The sequence below is a fragment of the Antennarius striatus genome, chromosome 8 (genome assembly GCF_040054535.1).
Source record: "Antennarius striatus isolate MH-2024 chromosome 8, ASM4005453v1, whole genome shotgun sequence".
Classification (NCBI taxonomy): Eukaryota; Metazoa; Chordata; class Actinopteri; order Lophiiformes; family Antennariidae; genus Antennarius; species Antennarius striatus.
In genome coordinates this window covers 3,521,437-3,545,724 of record NC_090783.1, presented here as the reverse complement: position 1 = coordinate 3,545,724, position 24,288 = coordinate 3,521,437, and the positions used below count along the sequence as shown (strand labels likewise).

Here is a 24,288-nt window from a genome sequence, read left to right as displayed (position 1 = left end):
CACACACACACACACACACACATGCAGAGGATGCCTGGAATCATAAGTCGATGACATCACTGGGAGGGAACCAAAACAATGAGCTGAAAGACACTAAAAACTACGAAAACTTTATCGTCCGTGCTTTTCACACACACTTAATTTGATAAACTGTTGGTGTAATTACAACCATAAAAGTAACTTTTATGTATTTTCCTGAATATTAATTTATGTCTCTCATTCAAATCTTATTTTTGTATTACATTCAATTTGTGATACAAATATCACTCATCTAATCTTACATTTATTCTGGTGATGCTGCAAAATCCAAATTTCCTGTCTGAGAATCAGTGAAGTCATGTTTAACAAATGAATGCCACAAAAATTACCTCAGAGGATTAAATGAGACTAAATTTGTTAGTTAACTTTGCTCTTTACCTGCGGTGATGACACAAAGACAATGCTCACAAATGACAAACTATAGTGCAAGAAAACACTTCTTTAATGATCTTTTTATTGTTTTGTAGTCTAATAAATTATACAGAATGACGGGAACGTAACATGACAGAATTGTAACTGATTATTGATTTCCTATCATTTACAGAGGCGCTACATGTAAACTTCCTGCATACCTAAGTACCTGCAGAGGGTTTCATGTCCGACACACATTAATCATCCTGAACAGCAAATACATTAATATGCAAAGCTACCTGTTAGGGAATAGCCTATTCATTCTCAGGTATTGACCTGGATGCACAAAGCTGCACATCTGTGCATGTTGTCAACATTCATCTTACATTTTTTTTACTACATATCTTTGCAGGGTCACCTGAGATGAAGTGAGATTGTCTGCATGCTGAACCACAACAGGAAACCAGGAAGAACAGGAAGAGAGTAAACTGTGATCCAATACCAGAAACCAGAAAATAAAAAAAAGACACAGCCGACGCATGGGGGGGGGAGAGGGGATCAGACGACGGTGCACATGACTAATGTTCATGAGCAAATTCAACCTGCAACCTTTTATGTCTTCTGTCCCCATTGATCTATTCATGTTCATTCTTTCATCTATTTCCGGTACAGTATTTGAGATCAAATTAAAATTTCCAACCTTGAGCACAAAAATAATAGTGGTAAAGCAACAAGCTTCCCTCTTTTATTCCCTTTATAATACTTCAGTTTTACATCGAAATAAACTAAAGGCAGCAATCTAGCTCAGCGTAGGTGCTTGTTTATAATGAATGAAGTCTCATATGGATGCTCCACAGATCCCCCCCCCCTCGTCTTAATCCACATTACCTCCTTTTTTAAAAAAAAAGAAAGTCCTTAAACAAAAATAAACGGAAAAGGAGAGGAAGATTATCTAAACAAAACATGTGGCCTTAGCTCAATAGGTCTTGAATCAATACGGTCCTCCTCTGCTGGATTAGTTCCTACAAACCAATCATCCCTCATTTACTCTTTTTAATCCACCTGAGCTGCTCAGGTTAAATCGATACGTCATCCAGTTGGAACGGAATCTCTTTTTTTTTACAGGTTGCTATCCCAGACTGGCAGGGATACAGCCGGGTGAAAAGGATTCTGTCTCCAGTTTCATTCTGAGGATGAAGAGCTTCTGAGGGGGGTGAGATTAATGCCATGGAAACGGTATCAGAAAAAATAATCTCACCTCCAGGTCTAATTAGGCTTCAGTTGTATCTGGCAACAGGTGGTCGTATGTGAGGAGAAGGGGCTTGGGACTGTTTCTTTCTTTTTCTCCACACATGTCCGTCGCAGCGATCTAATTCCTAGTGGTGAACATTTCCATAACTGTACATAAGAAGGATTGTGTTGCCGGAGGGGGGGGGTTATGGCTTGAGAAAAACTAAATTTTAACAACAAAGTACGCTAAAAAAACATGTTTAAAAAGGTCTTTTAAGACTTGCTGTTTCTTCCAGCTCATTAAAAGCATCACTGTGATTTTTAACTATTAATTTCATTCTGAAGTCGGCTTCATCCTTTTAAACGACACAAATCTGTCTGGATGCATCCGTCCCCACCGTCATGAAACGAAAATGAGGATTTACACATTTTTATCACTGGTAGTCTTTCCTTGAGCTCCATCGCAGCCGATCTAAACGGATTCACAGCCTGTTGGAAAAATTCATTCACATTCTGCAAACTAACAAAGTCTCGTCAGAAGTGGGATTTTTTTTCCCCAAAACCTTTATTCAGCTATTGTTCTTATATATTCATTGTACAGCAGAGAAAATGTATATATATATATTTATTTATTTATTTATTTAAAAATAAAATAATTTTATTTATATATATATATATATATATATATATATATATATATATATATATATATAATTCCATAAATAAGTTACATGTTATAAGTTTAGAGATACCGTAATTCATTTTAAACATGAAGGGAAACGTTTTTGTCTTACAAAGAAGATTTTTGTGATGAATTTTGTTCAATATAAACCTGTACGTTCAGGAGCTCTGATGACAGTAACCAGGTAGATACACATTAAACATGACTCACAAAACACTTTCCACATTTTTCAAAACAACAAACCTAAAAGACCGTGTTATTGCACTTCGTCCAAGCCGAGCCGGTGTCTTTAGTCGCTTCGCTAAACCACAGGGCTTCATTTTCTCTCCTGCTTGCGTAAAATCAGAGTCTTTTCTCTCGAGCCCCTCCTCCAGATTCATTAGGCCGCCATCCAGATGGTGAAGGAGACTAGCAGGGTGGGTAAGACCGTCAGTGGGGTCACGCAGCCCAGATACAGGGAGAGTCCCACGCCACACAGGGCAGTCAGATAGGAATTCATCCTGCTGCAAACAATCTTCCTCACTGCAGTGCAGAACTGTAAGAAAGAGAGAATTAGAGTTAGAGATCAGAGGTGATGAATATCACAAACAATTAATAGTGGGTCCATTCCCTCCAGAACAGCAATAACAATAACCTGGGATTAAACAACACTAGATGGAGCCACTCGTCTCACGAATGAACACATTTAATCTCCACTCCTGTGGACCGTAGTGAACAACTCTCTGCTGTGAAAATACCCTCAAGTAATTTTAATTCACTCATTAAAGAAGCCTTTCAGTGCAGGTTTGTTTTCCACAGAAAACGCCATCATAAGTACATTTAGATTAACGCCGCCTGTTACAGGAAATTTGTCCCGTAATCTGTTTTTCACTAAATAATCCAGGGAAACAACCGAGGACGTCGAAAATGCTGCACGTGCAATAAACCTTAAACCTATGACGTGTGCACGTGACCTCTCTCGTGCAGCAAATCTCAACAATGCAAAGACAGGGACTCTGTGGGACTCTTAAATCTAGACCAGCAGTAACTCTGACTCCAACTGGGATCTAAAGACAGAACTATAAAAAGGTCTTGTGAGAGGAATTAATCATTAAAATGTGTCCAGAGGAATTTGAAGTTTGGGTTAAAATAGCAATCATTAAAAGAGGTGATTTTTGTCGAGGTGCTCAAACGGTCAGACAACCCAGACGCTCCTAAATTAGTTCATTCTAAAACATTTCTGTGGTCTTATAATATTAATATGAGGCTTCAGATCTGTGATTAAAATATCTAACTTGCAAATTTTTGGTTTTTCAATGCAATAGTCACTTTAATTTGACCTAAAGACCAAAACATAATTGGTGAAGATTCAGAATTCCTTTTCACACATTCTGAGGTCTGTTGGTTTTGTTATTTCTGGTTTCTACTTGTAGAAAAGAATCTTTTCACCACCTTTTATCAGTATGAATACGTTAGCATATCTGTTGACCTCTGTCCTGGCAGGAGGCCCGGGTCTCTACCTGGTATGTCTGGTAGCTGATGGACATCCCATATCTGCAGTACATGACGTAGTGTTCACAGTTGTACCACAGTAAGCTGTAGTCGACGGAGCCCAGGAGCTTCTCCGCCCTTCTGACCACCTCCTCTCCATCCAGAGGTGGCTCGCTGCACACTTCATCCATGTGGTTGACCAGAATCTGCGATCCGTACGCAAAATCTGCCACCGAGTCGACTCTGACGCTGGCCACTTTGGCCACAACCCCTAACACCAGGCGATTATTTGTCACCATTTTAGAAATAGCAGATTTATTATTGGAAAAAACAGGCAGTATGTCCGGAATGAGATGAGCCACGCGATCGTCCCCTAGATAGATGCCGAAATGGGTGAATAAAGTCCTGGGAACTTCTAGTAAATCCCCACGTTTGTAGAGGGATAGATCGTATTTGGAGTCCTCCTCCTTCTCCTCGTCTTTGCAAGCCACAAGGAAGAAGCTGAGCAGCTGGAAAAGAAACATGATGGCAGTGTAGACAAATTTACCAAACACCCTTTTTATCAAGTTAGAAGTGGGCAGGGCCGGAGTGGTTAGCGAGATTAAACATTGGTCAATTTTTAAATATGATTTTGACAGAAACAAAGGAGCTTTATAATCACTTCTCTGCAGTTTGAAACTCAGGCATTGTTCGGTTGGCTGTGTATTAAGGTCAGGGGTTCTTATTAAGACGGCCGACTCCGCAACACGTTCAATCCTCCTTTAAAAGGTCGGCGATATTGAGCCATCATTTCTACATAAAAAGCCTTTGTCTAGAATGTGCTGCTGCCCTGGAGACTTGTGTCATCGTTATTCAGCAATTTCTTGGTTGTTTTAAAAAGTCTAGACATGAAAAAAAAAAAAGGAATTATTATATAAATCCAGAATAACTAATAAGTAGCAGCTAAAGTGAAATAAATCTGCACTCTGGTGATGCAAATTTCCTGTGATGAATCAGCATTTGCCTATAGTCTATAAATAAATAAACATGTGATCAAAAAAATCAATAAATATTTATTATGAGTCCAGAGTGTGTAGCCGTGGTGCGTTAGCATGTCACTGGATTTTTGCACATGTGTCATTTATATAGACGGACAAGTAGGAGTTAACACTGACTCAAGTCACGCTATTAAAAATAAAATGTTTATTCAACATTTGTCATATTTACAACATTATATTATAATCCTGGTTTATTCACACTCAGGATGTTTGCAACAACAATATAAAAAAAACAAAACAGCTGATAAGGATTTCTATTTCTATTTCATGATCTTCAGCGGGAAAGAAATTCACGTTTGTCCTGCAGACTTGAACGCCTCACGTCAACATCGAAATGAGAGGGGGGGGGAGAATGAGAGAGTTCGTTTTTCGGTTGTTTGACCCCTCCGTTAACCGGCCATCCAGAGGGCAAAGGGAACGAGGATTGTGGGTAATGTAGTTGACGGCGCCAGACCGAAACACACGATGTAGATCACACCCAGAAGCGCCGCTGCGATGACTGACTTCAAGCATTCACAGAACTGAAACAGAAAGAAAGAGATTATTACACACTTTGCGTCATAAACTCACATTTCTTGAATATTTCTTATTGGTTGTCAGTGAGATTACATGTAGTTTCTACAAACGTCTGGATTCTTGCGCGCTTGGAGGTAACCATGGAAACAACCCGCTCTCACCAGTGACCTGTGATGGTTTAACTGCTTCAGTCGCGTTTTGACACTCATGTCTCATGTCTCCCCATTTATCAGATCATTAATCTGCAATTTTTTTTGTAATCTACACTCATTTTTAAAGGATCCCCTGAACGCATCATCTCCAGTGTGGTACCTTCAGTCTCCTCCGGCGCTCAGGTGAACTTTCAGGACTCTTACCTTCTCTGTCTGGCGGCTCGCTGCAGATCCATATCTGCAAAACGTCACGAAGTGCTCGCAGTTATTCCACAGCAGACTGTATGGAATCGCTCCGATCAGGTTTTCTGCTCTCTTGGCGACGTCTTCATTTGGAAAAACGTGATTGTGCTTCTTCTGATCCATGCGGTTGACCAGTATCTTGGAGCCATACGCGAAGTCTTCCAGTGTGTCGACGCGCACCGTGGCGCACTTGTACATGCAGCCGAGGATGAGCCTCTTGTTGGTGATGACCGAACTGATGAGCTTCTTGTCGCTTGTCAGCGCGGGGAGGATGTCGGGGATCAGATGAGCGACTTTATGCTCTCCTAAATAAATGCCATAGTGGGTGAAGATGGTTCTGGGGACCTCCAGGAGGTCCCCCCTTCGGAGAGTCGGTGGAGGGCAGCGTTGCGCGTGGCGCTCCCGGTCCTGGTCCTCATAACCCGACCAGCCGGACTCGAAAAGTTTGAATTGGGAGAGAAGGGAGAGCTTCTCCACCAGGAATGTCAGCAGCTGCAGCATGGTGAGGGTTTCCTGGGGAAATCTGTCAACATGCTGGAGTCGGGTGAGCCTTTTTATCCTCACTGCCACGAGGAGGAGAGAAACCTGAGGGGAGGGGGGACACGATTGGACACGAGTGGCCGTGTGCACGTGTGCATTCTCCTACTTTTACACCCCCAGACGACCCATCTGGTGAAGTTGTTGTTGTTGTTGTTGTTGTTGTTGTTTTCCAGATGCGTTTCTCACCACAAAACACTTTAAACTGCAGGAGAGGACAGAACCGGTTCTGGATCAGGTGTCACTTCGCATGACCTCTGCGTAAAAAAAGGTGAATGTTGGCTTGGCGGGTAAAAGTAGTTACTCTTTTGGTTGTTTCATGTTATGACGTCATGAGAAGGAACGCATCAAATACCATCACATTCCTAGATCATCAGACTACTGATCCTAAAATCTATAATAATAATAATAATAATATTAAGTGACACTCAGGGATTACGTTACAATGTCTTGCTCTAACTGTAAAGATGTTTTTTTTATTTTCTTGTGGACAATATAACATTTTTATCCTATATACACTTGCAACTCTCTAAACAATTAAACTCACTTTTTTTTTTTTTAGCTCTTATTAAATGTTCCAGTGTTGGCATCAGATGTTTAGCTGCTGACCTCAGTTAAATAAATAAATATCCGTTTTACTGTTTCCCCGGTTTGCATTATGTGTTTACATTCTCTGCTTTTTGTTTCTCCCTCAGGTCAACCTCATTAGACTTAAGCGTATTACCCTCCCTTGCAAAGAAGTGAACTTTGCAGACTCAGCTAATTTGTCCTGCACCCTCATCAACCTCAGATCAGCCCCGGGTGAGAAAAGAAAGTCTTGTCAGACGTTCTGCATCTTCTCTGAGGAGCCATCTGATGGGACCAAACATTCCTTTGGTCAGATTATCGTAATCCCGTCGGGCCTCAGTTACAAGATCATCTTTTAACCCCAGAAAATCCCCTGAGAAACACTTTGTCCTTTTTGATTTTGTCTTTGAATCATTTGTCCATTTGCTGACCTAGATTAAAAAAAAGAAGTTGCTGGTATTTAACTCAAGTGGCTTTTAATGCACATGAGAAAAGCAGTGTGACCCAGGAAGGATTAATGTCTGCGTGGCTCTGTACAGTTTCTCTACAATTAACAATATTAAGATTGCATTGATAAATTCTAATGTTGAATAAAGTTCTTGCCTCTAGCATATTGATAAAATTAATTTATCAATTTATTGAATTAATCATAAACAGAAAGTCAACACTAATCCGGTTATTTCGTCATAATTTAATTTGATAGCTTGATCTAGATTTATCTGTCTATCTAGAGACACACAGAACAAGCACCAACAGATAAACCAACCGGTGCTATAAATGTCCGAGTCAGCAGATGATTATAAAACGTGTGTTTATCTAGTGATAACATGAAAGTTGTGCTCTGCTTTTTTTTTTATTTTATTTTTTTTTTATTAAAGCACAGTTCCTGGAGTCACATGACCCCTGTCCAATCACAGAGCAGATATAAGGTCAGCAAACATCTTCGCAGCACAAAGTGAGAGATATTCACGTGACATATTCTTTTAAGTTAGAATCATTTGCCGTGTTTGGACGATGGGATGTCGACTCTTCTCGATATGTTTCGCCTCCGGTCGGCATTCAGCTGAGTCGACTTACTGTCTGACCACGGTTTGAACCCAGAGGCAGCATTATAGCACACCTTTGCCCTCTGTAGGAGAGATTTACACCGCAGGCAAACCGCTCCAGACTTACGATCGTGGCCAATGGGGGCTCTTTAAATTTAATACCTGGTCAGACCACTTGTAAACTATGCTGACCGTGTTTTTCAGCCTTGCAACATAAGTTGATTATAAATGAACTTTGTTTGTGTTTTCATGGAAGAAAAGGATTCGGAAACCCTGAGTCTAAGCGGTCGGGAATGTCAGCCTCTGCCGTGATAAAGTGCAAACAGTATAAGAAAGTCTGGTTGTAACAATAACAACAACCGTCCAGAACACGTCTGAATGTCTTGGACTCGGTTTTTCAGATCGACTGCCCGTGTCTTCATGGCACTTAGAAAGAGAACAGGACACTTTCCATCTGGTGTTTCGACACAAAGAGGCCAGTTCAGCTAAAGTTCAGCGCCGTTTAGGTTCGCGGGCCCGGCAGTTCATCCTCAGGTCAGCCAGGCTTTATACCCATCCTGGGCCTGTTTCTTTCCACACTATAAAACCAGGTCACACAGAGGAACACAGACTAAGATTTATCATCTAAAGTCAACACAAGGCCCACAGATGAGCTCTTATATCTCTTCATGTACCACGTCTGCGCTGTTTGTTTTAATGTCATAAAACAAGGTGCGTTTGCAGCAGCACCATTAATAACAGCTGGGCATCGTGTGAAATACTGACCAGATAACACCGCAGGACGTCACCTGACCGGCACGGTCAGAAGAGAAGGATGTAGCACAGGGTGTGATTTGTTAAAAAAAAAAAAATTTAGACGGTAAGACGGTGAAAAAGTAAGGAATCAACAGGCCTCAACAGTTGAACATCCATATTCAACACATCAACATGGCAAAAAGATTTATCCTAATGCTAACTGTGAAACCTGACATCAACACCCCGTAGATTCAGATTTCACATCATGTTAAAATAATTCAGCATACAGACTATCAGTGAGAAAATTCATTTTATTGACGGTGTCGACCTCCAAATGATGATTTGGGTGTCCTGTTGGTAATTGCTGCTTAGGTATGAGTAGGAGCCAATGTCACCGGTTATAAACATAATGGAAATAATCGGACATAAAGGGGCGTGTCTGACTTTTGATGACCAGGAAGTGCATCAGCGCGTCATTCTGAATTCACCTTTGCCCAGCCAGGATGAGATGATTAATCATGTTGATATGAGATCATTTTGAAGGTTGATTTCATTGATGAGCCAAGAGGTGCAGCAGGAGTCTTGTGTGTGTGTGTGGGGGGGGGGGGGTTCACTTACAGTTCAATTAACAGCAGCTCAGCTACACATGAGCTTCTTAACAATTAATCCTGAGAAAAATGCACCTTGTTTCATTAGGAGGGTAAAAAAAACAAAAAAAAACATGCTGAACTAGATTCAAACCAGACAAATGAAATGAGTCTTTGTTTTTTATCTACAGCATCCAAGTGATTAAAAAAAAAAAAAAAAAACCGTCCGTCACAGTTTTATTTCTCTCTGTTCTTTTTCTGTGTGTCTTACTAATGAGGTTTTAAGTTTGTTCACAGATTTTGAGACGTGTTCTTTCAGTTTCCTGTGGTGTCGCTGCCACTAGTGGACCGGATGACCGGTGCAGCCGAGGTTCAAGCAAGAGGTCGACGTCAATCAACCCGACTTCATCTTTGGTCTAACCTCAGGTTATTGTTGTTTAACTTCACAAAAAAAAAATGTCGTGACTCACCTCTAAGGACAACACACTCGTATTAATATTATAGAGGCCTTGTTGAAAGAACAACTTGTCTTTAAAGAGTGACTCACTGACTCTTTTTTGGTATCAGGAAAAGTAAATAAACTAGTCCGGCTCCAACGCACAACAGAAAAAAAAACCTTTGTCATGTTTGTCATAATGCTGTGTCGTCATTACTGACAAACACACAACTTCGTAAGTTGCATTTGGTTGTGTTCTTCTAAAATCTCCCCTGTTATGTTGGGAAGTGACTGCAGTCGGAGGCCTGAGTCACAGCTTCGTCCCACGCGCTGACTGGGATGTTTGCAGTTGAACCCCTTATCAAACACTGAACTCAGGACCTTGTTCGGATAAATATCGCACCGAGTCGAGCGGCTCTTCAGTCTCCAACAAGACACGACTGGTGGTCAAAGCAACATGACTCCATCACTTTTTGCCACCGCCGGTGGACTTCTGTTACTTTTCTCCATCTCATCAGCGGTGAGTCGTCGAATTAACTTTTTTTATTCACCCATGCGGATTTGTTGTGCACCCAAAAAACAAAAAAAAAAACAACTAAATGCATGGTGTTTGTGTTTGTGCAGCAAATCAGAGGTGACAATATTGTGAGAACATGCACCCAAAATGATGGATTTGTAAGTATGCAATGATAAAAGTCAAATTATAATGCAGATTATAATCCCATGATCACCTCGTGATGTTTTCCACGTCTTGTGTCTGTGCGCAGGGCCAGTATTGTCCCACTACATGCGGAGTAGCTGATTATATGCTGAGGTATATGCCGAATGTGAACAAGGATTTGGATGATTTGCAACATGAACTTGAAACGATTGCCAACTGGACCCAGGGGACGGAAGAAACAGTCGTCCACATGAAAGAGTCCGTTACTTCAGCTCAGAAGAGTTCCATAGGTAATCGGTTTGCAGCAAGCATTTAAACATCTAGTTCCTCATTAATTCAAATCAACCCGACTCACAGAAATTTGATTGAAAGAAATCAGGAATGTTTTGAGCTCATCCTTGACTGTTTATTGCAGATTCGCACTACAAAAGCTCAACAAGCATGCTGGACGATATCCTTCGGTTTGAAAAGACCATCGTTGAACAGGAACAACAGATTTTGTAAGTGAAAGGCTGACATAATGAAAATCCATATGAAAACTTCTTCTTTTATTTATATTCCACTCCTTTTCAAAGCGAAATATTGATCAAATATTTCAATTTGAAAGATTAAAGTCGCAAAAATGCCAGGGTTAATGTGAAGGTTCTTAAAAGCGACAATAAAAAAACCTTTATTAATCATTTTTGGTTCTGTCCTTTCACTAATTTTAATTCCAGCAGCGTCCTGAACCTTTAGGTCAATGCCCACTAACCTTCCTCACCCACACACTCAGGACTGAGCGCAGATCAAGGGTCGACTTTCCACCCACTGATCTTCCCTCGATGGGCAGAAAAAGTCAGATTGACTCATGACTCATGAAAAACAAAAACCTGAAATTGAATTCTGTTCTTTGTCATGCTTCCTTCTCATCTTCTTACTCTCGATTATTTTAAAAATCTCCTTCCATTTTTGTAAAATAAAAAGAGTGAATTATATGGAATGCATTTAAATCTTCTTTCTTGTTCCTCAGCGAACTTCAGACTTTAATCTCCAGCAACGAGAGGAGAATGGCAGATTTAAAACAACTCTCCATTGAGCTGCAGCAGAAATGTACTGAATCCTGCAAAGACACCGTGGAGATCCAGACCATCACAGGAACAGGTAAAAAAAAAAAAAAAAAAAATCAATCCATTGATCCTCAGGCCGTTCCCATTTCACAATAAGTTTCTCAATCTTGCACATGTAAACATTTGTCCTTGTTCTTCTTCAGTGTTTAGTTACAGACTAAAATCAATAAAGTGTATCAACGGTAAACAGATTAACTTTATTGTGACCTCATTTCAACTCCTGTGTGAAATTAATGATTAAAAGAGATATCAAAAGTGAGGACTAAACAAAGATTCATTGTGATTTACAACATTTTTACATTTTTAGGATTTGTTGCAACATATTTAATAACGATTTATTTATTTATTTATTTATTTATTTATTTATTTACTTATTTTCTAAATCAGATTGTCAGGACGTTGCAGCTAAGGGCGCCACCGTCAGCGGTCTTTACTACATCAGGCCAGCGAAGGCCACGCAGCAGTTCCTGGTCTACTGTGAGATCGACAGCTTTGGACGTGGCTTCACGGTCCTTCAGAGGGTACGCGCCGCTTTTAATCAGCTTCGCACTCTCTTGTCTTATATTCAAAGACGAAAAAAAAAAAAAAATTCTCAATCTGGAATTGATTATTGTTCTCTGTCCGCAGAGACGCGATGGCAGCGTGGACTTCAAGAAGGACTGGATCCAGTACAAGGAGGGCTTTGGTTACCTCTCACCAGACGACTCCACAGAGTTCTGGCTCGGTAATGAGAAGATGCACCTCCTGACCACCAGTTCCAGCCTCCCGACGGTTCTGAGGATAGAGCTGGTGGACTGGGAGGGCAACAAGAGGTAGGAGCACTGATGCACAGAGACAATAAGGGGTGACGTAAAGAGGAGCTCAACGGGGGGTGACTGACGGAGTAAACATGACCTTTAAAGTTCCCTGTGAGGGGGGGGGAGAAAAAAAAACGATTGAAAAGGTTTCTAGAAATCAGCAGCTACTATTTCCGGCCTCTTTTCTGCAGATACGCCGACTACAACATGTTCAGAGTGGGATCAGAGGACGACAAGTACCGTCTGACATACGGTTACTACTTCGGCGGTGATGCCGGAGATGCTTTCGATGGCTTTGACTTCGGAGACGATCCCAGCGACAAGCACTACACGTCTCACAACGGCATCTGGTTCAGCACTTTTGACAGGGACAACGACAAGTACGACGGCAACTGCGCTCTGCAGGACGGCTCTGGCTGGTGGATGAATAGATGCCACGCTGCACATTTGAACGGCAAATACTATCTGAGTAAGAAAACACGTGAAGGGCGCCATGATGCTGGATTCATGCATAAATCATTTCAGACCCGCTCTAAAGTTTCCTTGTTCTCTTTATCTAGATGGAAGGTACACAGAAAAGGATGCAGGTGAATTTGGTTATGACAATGGCATTATTTGGGTCACATGGCACGACCGCTGGTACTCCCTGAAAGAGACCACCATGAAGATCATTCCCCTCAGTCGCATCACGGCAGGCGGACAGCAGACTGGTGTCAAACAGTTTGGAGGACTCGAAAACTAAAAAAGAAGATCGGTTTGGGCAGTTCAGACGTCAACGTGCTCATCACGTGTCTGACTTCATGGTGTGTCTCCATCATCCAGTATTCTGCTCCTGTTTCCATGTTGTTGTGAGCAAAAAAAATAAATGTATTTTCTGAACCATCGATGGTTTGGCTTTTCAATTGCATGAAAATAAATGGAGCGACTCTGGTATATAAACACATTACAGGGAATGAGTAGCTCAATTCACATATCTTCATCACATATGATGAATTGAACAATAAGAGTTGGATTTTATGTAGCAAGGAGCGTGAATATGTAGTCCGTTTGATCTGTCTGAACAATGGAAATAGTTTTTTTTTTTTTAATTAAGATTTCGTAAATGTGCAATTCATTACACAATGTTTGATTTAGACTTATTGGTAAACTACGGGTTCCTTTTTTGGTGTAGCGTGGTGTTCGGGACAGTTTGTCTGCTTTGTGGTACGAACTAATAACATTTGTGCATCATCACACATGCATGCCTTTATATCAACAACAGTTATTAGTCAAAAAATGTTTTTAACATTGATGTCACAATAAATAAACTGTCAACCTTGCAAGAACTTTGCACAGATTAGTATATTTTTGTGGTATTGAAGGCCTGGATAATGATTTATGAATGTTCTCTGTCCTGGTACATGACGAAGAATAAACACTTTGTCCTCTTCTCACTGTTATTTGCACTCATTCACATTATATTCTGTGCATATTAACAATAAGTAATAGATGTGTTAATTAAGGCATCCGGATCGTTTACTTAAACCTGGATTTATGGGGTTCTTTTAAATTACATTTAAGGTCTTACTAAAATATTTTTGCTTGATCCCGATCAAGTTTACACTGCGGGGTAAAACTAAGTTTGTTCGCTGTGGCAGCTCTCCCATTCTGGCCTACAGGTTGTAAAAAAAGAGTGGGAGACAACATGGAACACATTGTCAGTACTTGTGTAATCACTTTAAGTGCCAGTAAGGAAAGACAAATGTTTACTAGTGCAGGTTCAAATAAAAGTCCCAATATTTTAATGTTACGTAAAAGTCTAAGTAACTACTGCAGCGAAAAGTCCCAGTCAGTGATACAGTTTAGTGTTATTGAGGTCTGGAAATTATCTAAAGTGAGATTTTAAAAAAATTATTAGAATTTCAAAGAAGTTAGAAAAGTTTATTAGTGTTTGAGTAGCTTCCTCCTCCTGGCCGCCAGGCGGCGCTCAATGAATCCAAAGAACAGCGTTCTTGTTTACTTCCGGGTTGTGAAGTGGACGGTTTTTTTGAAGGTGGTCATGTTTTTGCGATTGTGATATTTGTTTGACTGCAACCAAGTTGTTACCTTTTTAAAAAAAAGTCTCTTGTTAAATTTCATTACGTTCACATTTTCCCACGATGACTGAGGTACGTAGAGATGTGAAACATTTCCACCGTTAGTTCTTTTTTCCCCCTTTTTTTTTTCTGCTCCCGTTCTCAATGCTGTTGAACGTCACCGGGCCCGGCTAATTGCTGGACAGCGTTACATCGATGTTTATGATCGATTTATATTTGTTCTGTATACAAGAAAGGAGTAACTTAGAAAACAATTCTGTCTTCTTTTAGTCGTAAATGTATTTTAAAGACATATATTTTCTGCCACAGGATGTCCAGAAACACTCGGTCCACACTCTGGTCTTCAGGTCCCTCAAAAGGACGCATGACATGTTTGTGTCGGACCATGCCAAGTCCGTCGCACAAGATGACGAAAGGTACTACTAGCTAAAATAATTCAGTTTTGAGAGCAATAAGTAATGATATCGACTCTATAAGGATCGATAAATCTTAACTGGGTGTAATCTGAGCCCAGGTGATAGTCTGGTACAGATGTGTCTTTAAAAGATTCGACAAATCACGTGTCGTCGGTTTTACATGCGATTTAAACTCTGGTGGATTTTTAAGGATGCAGCTGGAGGCATAAGTCTAAAGGTCATGTGTCATACTCAAGGCCCGGGGGCCAAATGTGGCCCGCGATACTATAAAAGGTCAGACTGTCTAAAAATAAATAGGTCAAAAGTGTGCTTTGACCAAAAACTACATTTCCCACAATGTGGTAATTGAGCCCATAGTTTGATCCTTGATTGATGGAGTTTTATGGGTTTCATAACCTGACAAATTAAAGGGATTTATTTTATAACAGAGCAACAAACATATATTTTCTGTGTAACTGTAATGTTTGTAACTTGATTAAGTAATAAATTCAGAGTTATTTAACATTAATGAGTAGTTACATTTATTTTACGTTACATTGAGTTACTTTTAGTTATATTTATTAGTTACATCTGGCCGTTTGATTACAGCCCTTATACTGATGTGGCCCTCGGTGAAAATGAGTTTGAAACCCCTGGTCTAAAGGGAATGGGATAAGATTCCAGATGGATCCAGGAAGCTGGTGTCTAGATATGCATCCCATTTTGAAGCAGATCACAATAGTTAAAGCCTGTCTTTATCTGGTTGTATCATTGTGAAACAGTTTAATGTATTCGGTCCTGTTTATGCAGCTTCAAGGTAAAGATGGGTGTGAAGCTGAAGACTGAGTACGGTGCTGTTTTGCACATGCCCGTCCTAAAGGAATGCAAAGACAGAGTCTCTCAGCATCCTGCCCTCATGCAGAGCCAGCAGAGCTACACACAGCCCGGTGAGGACGATACACGTGGAGAAGAAGTTGAAAGCAATATTCTTGTGTTTTTTCTGGGCATTAAATTATGTTTTTTCCTAATATCTATCAGGAGATGACCCAGAATACATGATCACAGGGACACACCCTTACCCCTCCGGTCCTGGTAAGTACTCAGCTGTTAATCTAGCCGTACTCTGTGCTTTCATATGTGTTATTCATGTGGTTTTCCTTGTGTGTTTGCGTCAATAGGAGTAGCTCTGACGGCCGAAACGAAGCTGCACAGGAATCCAAGCGAAGCAGGAGTCCACTCCGTGGCGCTGGCTTTACCGCCCTCACAAGCCAGGTAAATCTCCGTGGGTCGCTTCTGGTAGCATTGTGGGTCAAACATTAAATATTGGATGTATTTTGAGTATGTTTGCAGTATCCTGATACAGCCTGGTCAAATACTTAACAACCAGTGACCTGTTGTTGACTCTTAGGCAGGATGCCAGCCGCACGGCCGCCAGCGTCGTCGACATCCATCGTCATGTAGGAGGGGCAGAGCGGTCCGGTGCTCTGGTCGGTATATTTTGATGTCTTGTCTGCCATTTCTATAAAATTCCTGAAAGGAGTGCAGAACTTAAAACTATTGTTTTTATTTTAGTCACTCATGGAGGGAGGCGGCACCAGAAATTCACTTGTGCGGAAAGCACCAACAATGCCCAAACCGCAGTGGCACCCCCCGTGGAAATTATTTCGGGTGAGTATGGAGTGTTCTAGCTCTTCCGGACGTGTGGATGGTATGCTTCACAAACGGAGGTCTCATTTTTGATTGTCGTGTGTTTTCTCTGACAGGTCATCAGTGGTCACCTGGGCTGGGTGAGGTCCATTGCTGTGGAGCCTGGGAATCAGTGGTTTGTGACGGGGTCTGCTGACAGAACAATAAAGGTGAGTCGAGCTCGTGCTGGATTTTTGGAAATCTTCTAGGAAGCTCCTGATATGACCAAACGGCTGCTTTCACCCTCAGATCTGGGATCTAGCCAGTGGGAAACTGAAGCTCTCCCTGACCGGACACATCAGCACGGTGCGCGGTGTGGCGGTTAGCAATCGCAGCCCCTACCTGTTCTCCTGTGGAGAAGACAAGCAAGTCAAGTGTTGGGATCTGGAGTACAACAAGGTAGGGTGTGATAAAGAGATTCTAGACGAGTGTGTGCCAAAAAAAAAAAAAAAGAATCTCACTGGCATCCCTAGATTGTCCTCAAACATCAATATGTGCATTTAGGTGATCAGGCATTACCACGGACACCTTAGTGCTGTGTATGATGTGGACCTACATCCAACTATCGACGTGTTGGTGACGTGCAGCCGAGACTCCACAGCGAGGGTAAGATCGCTCTCTGCTCGTAAAGCGTAAGGCGATGTTGAAATGAGGTGATTTAAAATCACAGAAGGAAAACCAGAAGGTCACAATTGAATTTAAATACTTTTTTTCCCCACAAGTATTATGTCTGTTCTGATTTGATTGCTGATTAATCTGCTCTGATTTCCTGTTTGTGCAGGTGTGGGACATCAGGACGAAAGCTAACGTCCACACGCTAACAGGTCACACCAACACCGTGGCCACCGTCAGGTGTCAGGCTGCAGAACCGCAGATCATCACTGGTAAATCCTGATTCTAATTTAAACAGTAAATCCTGATTCTAATTTGAAGTCGTAGCTGATTGGTCGGTGTTTGTTCGTGTCAGGAAGCCACGATTCGACCATCAGACTGTGGGACTTGATTGCTGGAAAAACCAGAGCTACTCTGACCAATCACAAGAAGTCTGTCCGAAGTGTCGTCCTGCACCCCACACAGTAAGTGAACCCGCCTGACGTCAGTGTGAGCGTGAGACTTATGGGAGATGATCGCCATGGTAACACACGCCGCACACCAATCAGTTTCTGATGATGTAATGCTCACAGCTTCAATGGAGGCAGTGTGTTATTCTCAAACGTGCAGAGTCACACGTTATGTCAGAGAGCGATGCGGCGCGGAGACGGCAGCACAAACTGTTAGAACCCAATCGGGGTTTTCTCCCGGGGGGGAACCTAAACGCGTCATCCGATGGTGTTTTCCCGCTCTGCCTCAGAAGAACACTTTAAATTCTGCATGGCGTTTCATCCACGCACGGAAAGAGTCTGAAATCCGAAGCGAGCGTCGACATCATCGGATGTTTTCATGCTGTCTTGTTCTGTTTTAGCACCTTGAATTAGAGTCGATGCTGCAGCTAATGGAACCCGGCGTCACACCTGACTGTAACACCGCCTGGCGTGTTCTCATCCTTGTTCTCCGTGTCGTAGATACACCTTCGCTTCCGGTTCCGCCGACAACATCAAGCAGTGGATGTTCCCAGACGGCAACTTCATCCAGAACTTGTCCGGACACAACGCCATCATCAACACTCTGGCTGTCAACTCGGACGGCGTGCTGGTGTCTGGAGGTATTCGCTCTTTTATGACGGATGATGACGACACAAATACAAAAGCTCAAAATGATCATTCATCAGAATCCTTTCCGTTTCCTCCCTAGCCGACAACGGAACCATCCACTTGTGGGATTGGAGGACGGGCTACAACTTCCAGCGGATCCACGCCGCCGTGCAGCCGGGGTCCCTGGACAGCGAGTCGGGAATCTTCGCCTGCATGTTCGACCACTCAGAGAGCCGACTCATCACCGCCGAGGCCGACAAGACCATTAAAGTTTACAAAGAGGACGACAGCGCCGTGAGTCCTGCTTTCACGTTCCCGACCGCGTTCCACCAGAACGTTACTCAAAACCTCGCTTTCTCTCTCTCTTGCAGACGGAAGAAAGCCACCCCGTCAACTGGAAGCCAGAAATCCTCAAGAGAAAAAGATACTAACAATTTTCTTTCTTTTTTTTATTTGTTTTCCTTTTTACGACACCAACATTTTTATTTTTTACAAAACTCCCTGTTGTAGAGAACATCGGTCAACGTTCTGTTGTCACTCTAAGAACCATTTGCAGTCTTGGTTGTACGACGTCTGTCCGACGAGGCGGCCGTCCTGAACCGTCAGGAAGCTCTCGGAGCGTTTGTTCTTGATGATGACGGCCGTCCGGTGGCTCTGGTCCGTCGGATCCACCAACAGCAGCCACTCCTCGCTTGAAGACGGGCTGGACTCAGAGTGGACCCGTTTCCTGACGGGGTCCAACCCTGCAGACAGACGAAATCATGAAACATCAGCCCTTTTTTTTTTTTTTTTCCCAGCTTTGAATGTGACGTTTAGTTTATTTTGCTCCGGTTTAAATAAAGCCCACATTTTCACGTACTTCCTGTTTGTGAATATTGGTGTCTGTACTCACCCAGGTATCTGCTGGTGACAGCGTTCTTGTAGTATTTACATCCTTTACCCTTAATCTCCTGCCAGTAACCGTGACGACCAGGCGTCTCGCTGAGCTCCACTGTGTTTCTGCTGTCATCGGTCAAGTCGGACGGCTGCTGGTCTGAGAAATCGGGTCGAGACATAAAGAGAATCGTCAAAAGTCTTCAATTTCAATGTCCAGATCTCTTAATATTTAGATGAACCCTGAGTGACCCAAGCGTTAGCGCTGACAGCCCCGCCCACCTGACTCGTGGATGTAGAGCTTTGAGCGAGCGTGGCGAAACCTCCGTCCCGGTTTCTTCTTCAGGAACGGCTTGGACGGTTCCGGATGATCCGGTTCGCTCAGAGGTTCTTCTATCGCCAGGAGGTGGCCGGCGTTGAACATGATCTCCTCCTCCAGAGACCTGACACACAGCTCAAAGTCGTCCTCGTCCCGTCCTGCAGTCCTGGAAGAGGAAACCACCGACGGATGTGAAATTTGGCGACGGGACTGAATCGATGCTGGAGTGTCCCAAGAAGTTGAAGTCACCTGAAGTCCACCCACAGCAGGCCGGCGGTGATCAGCCCCAGCCACTCGCTGGCCTCCCAGTTGTTGGCCAGCATGACCGGCACGATGATGACCTCCCTGGTGTCGGCGTAGTTCAGCTCCTTCTTACAGCTGCGGGACGCCTGATAGGCCGGAGTCATGAAGGGGCAAATGACCAAGGCCTCCTCCACGCCCGCAGCCATCCTGAGGGGGCCAAGGATTCGACTTCATCTACAAGTCGGACACTATTTCATCGCCCACGCAAACACATTTCCCTGTACTCACGAGTCATTTATGTTCCCCGTCACCCCTCCTTCGATGTCCATCCACACTGGCAGTCCGTCTTCTTTGAGGCGGTCGTGGATCTTTTTCACCAGAACCTGGTCGTCCCACTGGTAGGAGAGCATGACGTGAGCCGGCATCGCTCTGCTGCTCCACAAAAACAGGAAAGTAAGTTCTAATTCTGACGAGTTGCTGAGGGAAGCGACCCAAACAAAGAGTCGCTATGCTGCTTGTTTGCGGAGCTGTACATCTCAGGTTACTGCCGTTGCTTGGTTACGGCATCTTTAATCACCAATGGGAGGACGGATCCCTGCAGGACCAATGAGGGCTCTTATATTACATCCTGGAAGTTTCATTGGTGTAGATCCGAAGTGTAAACTGGACATATGAAATAAAGTGTGTTATGTTTTATGGATAATACATGTAATGTCAGTTTTATTTGAAAGATATGTATGCAAAAGCAAAAAACAAACACATTTTAAGGAATTTCTTTAATTTATTGTGGTGTAAAAAAGGTTTTAAACGTTATAAACGTTAAACGCATCCCCTATAATTAAATAGAAAAAGCAAATATGTTTTAGTTGAGCAGGAGATTGTAGAGAAGGATTTTAGTCTGTGTTTACAATGATGTAAAACTTAAAATTTAATGTCACAAACATCATGTGTGTAACTCATAAACATTGGCGTTTGTAACACAACGGTGTCATAAAGCAGCTCCGACAGAGTCAGAAAATATTTTAAAACTGAGTTTAGACATTAAATATAACCGAATTAGGGTTGTTTTAGTTTACAGAATGTTTTAATGTAGCTCTAAGAACAATTCTGTGATCTAAGAAAGTTGCAAGATTTAGAACTTTGTTCTGCATGCATTCTCTATTTCCACCAGCAGAGGGCGCAACTCGAACACTTTATGGTTACATCTAAAAGAAAAACTTCTTTCACTTTTATTTCACCCTCAGTTTTACTTCTATGTTTCCTCCTTCATGATTTTTATCATTTAATTTCCTTACTGTCCATCATGAGATCTTAAACAAGTCAAACGGCTACTACCACCTGTCGGCACCGCGATAATCTCTTGGCCTAATTAAATCTTAAGCAATCAGGGCCGCAGATGGACGCGACCCGCATGGGACGTGCCGCGCTCCAGGTGGTGCGTTCATCTCACGCAGTCCGGTGAACTCTGCGGGCGCTCGGTGCGCAAAATCGGAGATTTACGACGCAATGTTTGGAGCCGGAACATCATGACGCGCGCATCGCGCTAAAATGGTGCGTTCAACAGATTTGGTTTGCAGCTTCTGCTCCGACATTTGATTGAGAAGAATAATCCTGACATATTGAAATATGTAGCCACACTTCTGCCGACGGAAGACGTGCGTCACGGAGGAATGGGACGCGTAAAGGCCGCCGCCTCGGTCCTTCGGACGCTCATCCTGTCGCTGCTTTGCGCGCAGTCTCTCGGGCAGGTGTTCAACCTGACGCTGTCCGTTAAAGAGGGTCTGCCCGCCAAAACCATCGTCGGAGACCTCGGAGCGGGTTTAAACGGGCCAAGCAGCGGATTCCTCATCTCAGAGAGCAGAGACTCCTACGTGTTCAAGGACTTGGAAATAGACGCCGACACGGGGATCATCTCCACGGCCGTGATCCTGGACAGGGAGCGCAGGGATAGGTATGAGTTTGTGGCCGCGACTCTGACGGGGGAGATGATTAAAGTGAAAATAGAGGTGAGGGACGTGAATGACCATTCACCCCTCTTCCCCACGGAGGAGGTGGATCTGGAAATATCAGAGCTGAGCCCCCTGGGGAGTCGCTTTGAGCTGGAAGGTGCTAAAGATGAGGATGAGGGTGAACTTGGTACCCAGGGATACCGGATCACAGAGAGGGAGATGGGGGATTTGTTCCACCTGGAGTATCGCAGTGGATCCGAGAACAACCTGAGTCTGGATCTCATCCTGGTAAGCAAGCTAGACAGGGAGACGTGGGACTTCTACTCCCTCACCATCGAGGCCTTCGATGGCGGCGTCCCAGCCCGGACGGGGACGCTCCGGGTGAACATCCACGTCCTGGATGAGAACGACAACCCGCCCGTGTTCAGCCAGAGCGAATATCACACCTCCCTGCCCGAGGACGCTCCGGCCATGTCTCCAGTGTGTCGAGTTCACGCCTCTGACCTTGACCTCGGCGACAACGGGAGGATCTTTTACGAGATCATCCGGCGTCAGAGCGATCCCAACGAGTTCTTCTCCATCAACGAAACCAGCGGGGTGGTGTTCCTCAACAAGCCGCTGGATTACGAGACTCAACCGTTCCACGAGTTGATCGTCAGGGCGAGAGATAACGGGGTTCAGCCTGAGTACAGCAGCGCTTTTGTGGGGGTGAAGGTGCTGAACGTCAACGACAACAGTCCTGCCATCAGTGTGATGTTTCTCAGCGAGACAGGAGAGGCGGTGGTGTCAGAGGCGGCGGGGATCGGAGACTATGTCGCCCGGATTTCTGTGTCAGATCCCGACTTTAAGGAGGGGAGGGTCGCTGTCACCCTCGATGGAGGTGATGGGAAATTCACCTTGAAGCAGATAGATGACTTCCTGTACGCCATGTGCATCAGTGCCGAGCTGGACAGAGAGGAGAAGGATCTGTTTGAGGTGAAGGTACGAGCGTCAGATTTTGGGAACCCACCGCTGAGCAGCGAGACCGTCTTCCTCCTGCGAGTCATCGACGCCAACGACTGCCGTCCGCTTTTTGAAAAGGACGAATACTCGATCAGCATCGCTGAAGACGCACCTCCAGGAAGTTCCCTCATCCGGATGAGGGCCCGAGACGCAGACGAGGGCGTCAACTCCATCATCAGATACTCCATCAGGTCCAACCAGGACGGCCTGATCAGGATCGACCCCGACTCGGGCCTGGTCACCACCGCTGGAGTTCTGGATAGAGAAACGCTGACGCGGGTGTGGTTCCTGGTGGTGGCGGTTGACGGAGGGGATCCGGCGTTGTCGTCCACGGCGACCGTCACGCTCCAGGTGGAGGATGTCAACGACAACGAGCCGGTGTTCCAGCAGCAGCTGCACAACGTGTCCATACCGGAGCACAGCCAGATCGGAAGCTGCTTTTTACAAGTAGGTTGGAAAACAAGACAGACGTGACCCGAAACTCTTGGGCCGCCAAGATACCTTCTTTACTTTAAAACCTAAGAGGTCACCCCCTCTAAATTTTTTGTGCAACCCTCAGATAAAGTTTTGATTATTTATTAAATAAATTAAACATGATTAAATATTAAATAGTGGATTCCTTGTTTCACAGGACAGGAAATGAACATAGTTCAGTGTTCTACGTCTTGCGCTTCTCATAAGACAAACGTGGCCTTCAGTCTCTGCACAAAGACCCCAGTGTTCCTCTTCTACATACCCAACAAACACACACACACACAGATATGACTGATGGGACGCCTGGTACCAACTCCATACAAAAGATGTCAACTAGAGGTCTTCATTCAGACACAACTTGAACCATATCTGACGTTAGATCTCTTTAGAATAGAATTTTCTCTAGTGAAGTTTTAAAATCCCTAATTGAAGTTGCATTAAAACGTACATAATGGTTCGTACAGTGAAATCTAGCGACCAGTGGGAGCTCATAAACGCTGCTGTTCCTGGAAGCCAATCAGACCTTCTCTGTTAATGTTCCTCTGATCAAAGTTCATCAAGTATGACACGGTGTCATCTTTATGGCTCTGCCTGTAAAATGTGGATCTGAGGCCTGTATTTCCATGCGGTGATATTTTTCACCCTTTGATGGGGTGGGATTTTTTTATTTTTTTATTTTAATGCTTTTATTGTGTTGACTTTCCCTGGCAGAGTAAATATACAGTAAATAATCCTGGTCAGTCACCAGACATCATCCACATCCGGGTGGGGTCCTGATGTCCAACAGTTTTCAATCTGATCAGACTTGTTTTATCTGGCGTCTCCTCTTCCTCTTCTTCAGGTCATCGCCACTGATGCAGACAGCCCCGAGTTCGGCACCCTGCTCTACTCTCTGACCGATGGCTTTGACCAGCAGGACACACACCCCCTCTTCAGAGTTCACCCCCAGACGGGATCGCTGTGCATCTCTGGGGATATCGATCGAGACTCTGAACACACTTTTTTTGACGTTCTAATCAAAGCTGAAGATCCGGTGAGCAGACTGGGTCCCCCTCCATGTCCTGCATCCTTATTTGTCTCCTTCCTCCTGATAACTTTGACTCTTTTTTTTTTTTTCGCTTTCTAAACGTCAGGGGGGCCTGAGCGCCCAGACCTGCGTGCACATAGAGGTGGAGGACCTAAATGACAACGCTCCGGTGTTCAACCCCGACCGATACGCCGTGAGCATCAGCAGCCACACGCAGCCCGGCACGGAAATCCTCAACGTCGTTGCCACCGACCGGGACTCGGGAGTGTTCGGGCGTGTCACCTATGACGCCCTTCCTGGTGACGTGTCTAGTCTGTTCGCACTGGACAAACAAACAGGTATGTTCATTGTTATAGCTATAT

At 43.8% G+C, this 24,288-nt stretch overlaps 4 protein-coding genes across 4 annotated transcripts; 2 read left to right on the top strand and 2 right to left on the bottom strand.

The window, feature by feature from the left end:
• Positions 1-2,373: 2,373 nt before the first annotated feature.
• Positions 2,374-4,296, bottom strand: si:dkey-30k22.5 (lecithin retinol acyltransferase family protein). Its single transcript, XM_068322256.1, has 2 exons — positions 3,802-4,296; positions 2,374-2,837 (listed from the first exon to the last, which is right to left on the bottom strand). Exons 1-2 carry the CDS (start codon positions 4,294-4,296, stop codon positions 2,682-2,684), a joined length of 651 nt encoding a protein of 216 aa, XP_068178357.1. The 3' UTR covers positions 2,374-2,681.
• Positions 4,297-4,934: 638 nt separating this feature from the next.
• lrata (lecithin retinol acyltransferase a) lies at positions 4,935-6,233 on the bottom strand. Its single transcript, XM_068322132.1, has 2 exons — positions 5,682-6,233; positions 4,935-5,330 (listed from the first exon to the last, which is right to left on the bottom strand). The coding sequence occupies exons 1-2, from the start codon at positions 6,219-6,221 to the stop codon at positions 5,199-5,201; spliced, it is 672 nt and encodes a 223-aa protein (XP_068178233.1). The 5' UTR covers positions 6,222-6,233; the 3' UTR covers positions 4,935-5,198.
• Positions 6,234-10,018: 3,785 nt separating this feature from the next.
• Positions 10,019-13,076, top strand: fgg (fibrinogen gamma chain). Its single transcript, XM_068320542.1, has 9 exons — positions 10,019-10,148; positions 10,253-10,303; positions 10,396-10,579; positions 10,705-10,789; positions 11,299-11,429; positions 11,783-11,916; positions 12,023-12,207; positions 12,384-12,661; positions 12,753-13,076. Exons 1-9 carry the CDS (start codon positions 10,086-10,088, stop codon positions 12,932-12,934), a joined length of 1,293 nt encoding a protein of 430 aa, XP_068176643.1. The 5' UTR covers positions 10,019-10,085; the 3' UTR covers positions 12,935-13,076.
• Positions 13,077-14,203: 1,127 nt separating this feature from the next.
• On the top strand, positions 14,204-18,897 carry plrg1 (pleiotropic regulator 1). The gene is made up of 15 exons (XM_068321644.1): positions 14,204-14,339; positions 14,577-14,683; positions 15,473-15,609; positions 15,701-15,754; positions 15,841-15,934; positions 16,071-16,149; positions 16,235-16,330; positions 16,426-16,518; positions 16,598-16,747; positions 16,853-16,954; positions 17,130-17,232; positions 17,316-17,424; positions 17,911-18,050; positions 18,140-18,333; positions 18,411-18,897. The coding sequence occupies exons 1-15, from the start codon at positions 14,331-14,333 to the stop codon at positions 18,468-18,470; spliced, it is 1,527 nt and encodes a 508-aa protein (XP_068177745.1). The 5' UTR covers positions 14,204-14,330; the 3' UTR covers positions 18,471-18,897.
• The last annotated feature ends 5,391 nt before the right edge of the window (positions 18,898-24,288 follow it).

Bases quoted from the DNA above. Each gene is read 5' to 3' on its own strand.
- fgg (XM_068320542.1), top strand. From the start codon at position 10,086: ATGACTCCATCACTTTTTGCCACCGCCGGTGGACTTCTGTTACTTTTC. The intron at 10,304-10,395 runs GTAAGTATGCAA...GTCTGTGCGCAG, and splicing joins GCACCCAAAATGATGGATTT to GGCCAGTATTGTCCCACTAC. The intron at 10,580-10,704 runs GTAATCGGTTTG...TGTTTATTGCAG, and splicing joins AGCTCAGAAGAGTTCCATAG to ATTCGCACTACAAAAGCTCA.
- si:dkey-30k22.5 (XM_068322256.1), bottom strand. From the start codon at position 4,296: ATGTTTCTTTTCCAGCTGCTCAGCTTCTTCCTTGTGGCTTGCAAAGAC. The intron at 2,838-3,801 runs GTAGAGACCCGG...TCTTTCTTACAG, and splicing joins TCAGCTACCAGACATACCAG to TTCTGCACTGCAGTGAGGAA.
- plrg1 (XM_068321644.1), top strand. The intron at 16,519-16,597 runs GTGAGTCGAGCT...TTTCACCCTCAG, and splicing joins CTGCTGACAGAACAATAAAG to ATCTGGGATCTAGCCAGTGG. The intron at 17,425-17,910 runs GTAAGTGAACCC...TCCGTGTCGTAG, and splicing joins GTCGTCCTGCACCCCACACA to ATACACCTTCGCTTCCGGTT.
- lrata (XM_068322132.1), bottom strand. From the start codon at position 6,221: ATGCTGCAGCTGCTGACATTCCTGGTGGAGAAGCTCTCCCTTCTCTCC. The intron at 5,331-5,681 runs GTAAGAGTCCTG...TTTCTGTTTCAG, and splicing joins CGAGCCGCCAGACAGAGAAG to TTCTGTGAATGCTTGAAGTC.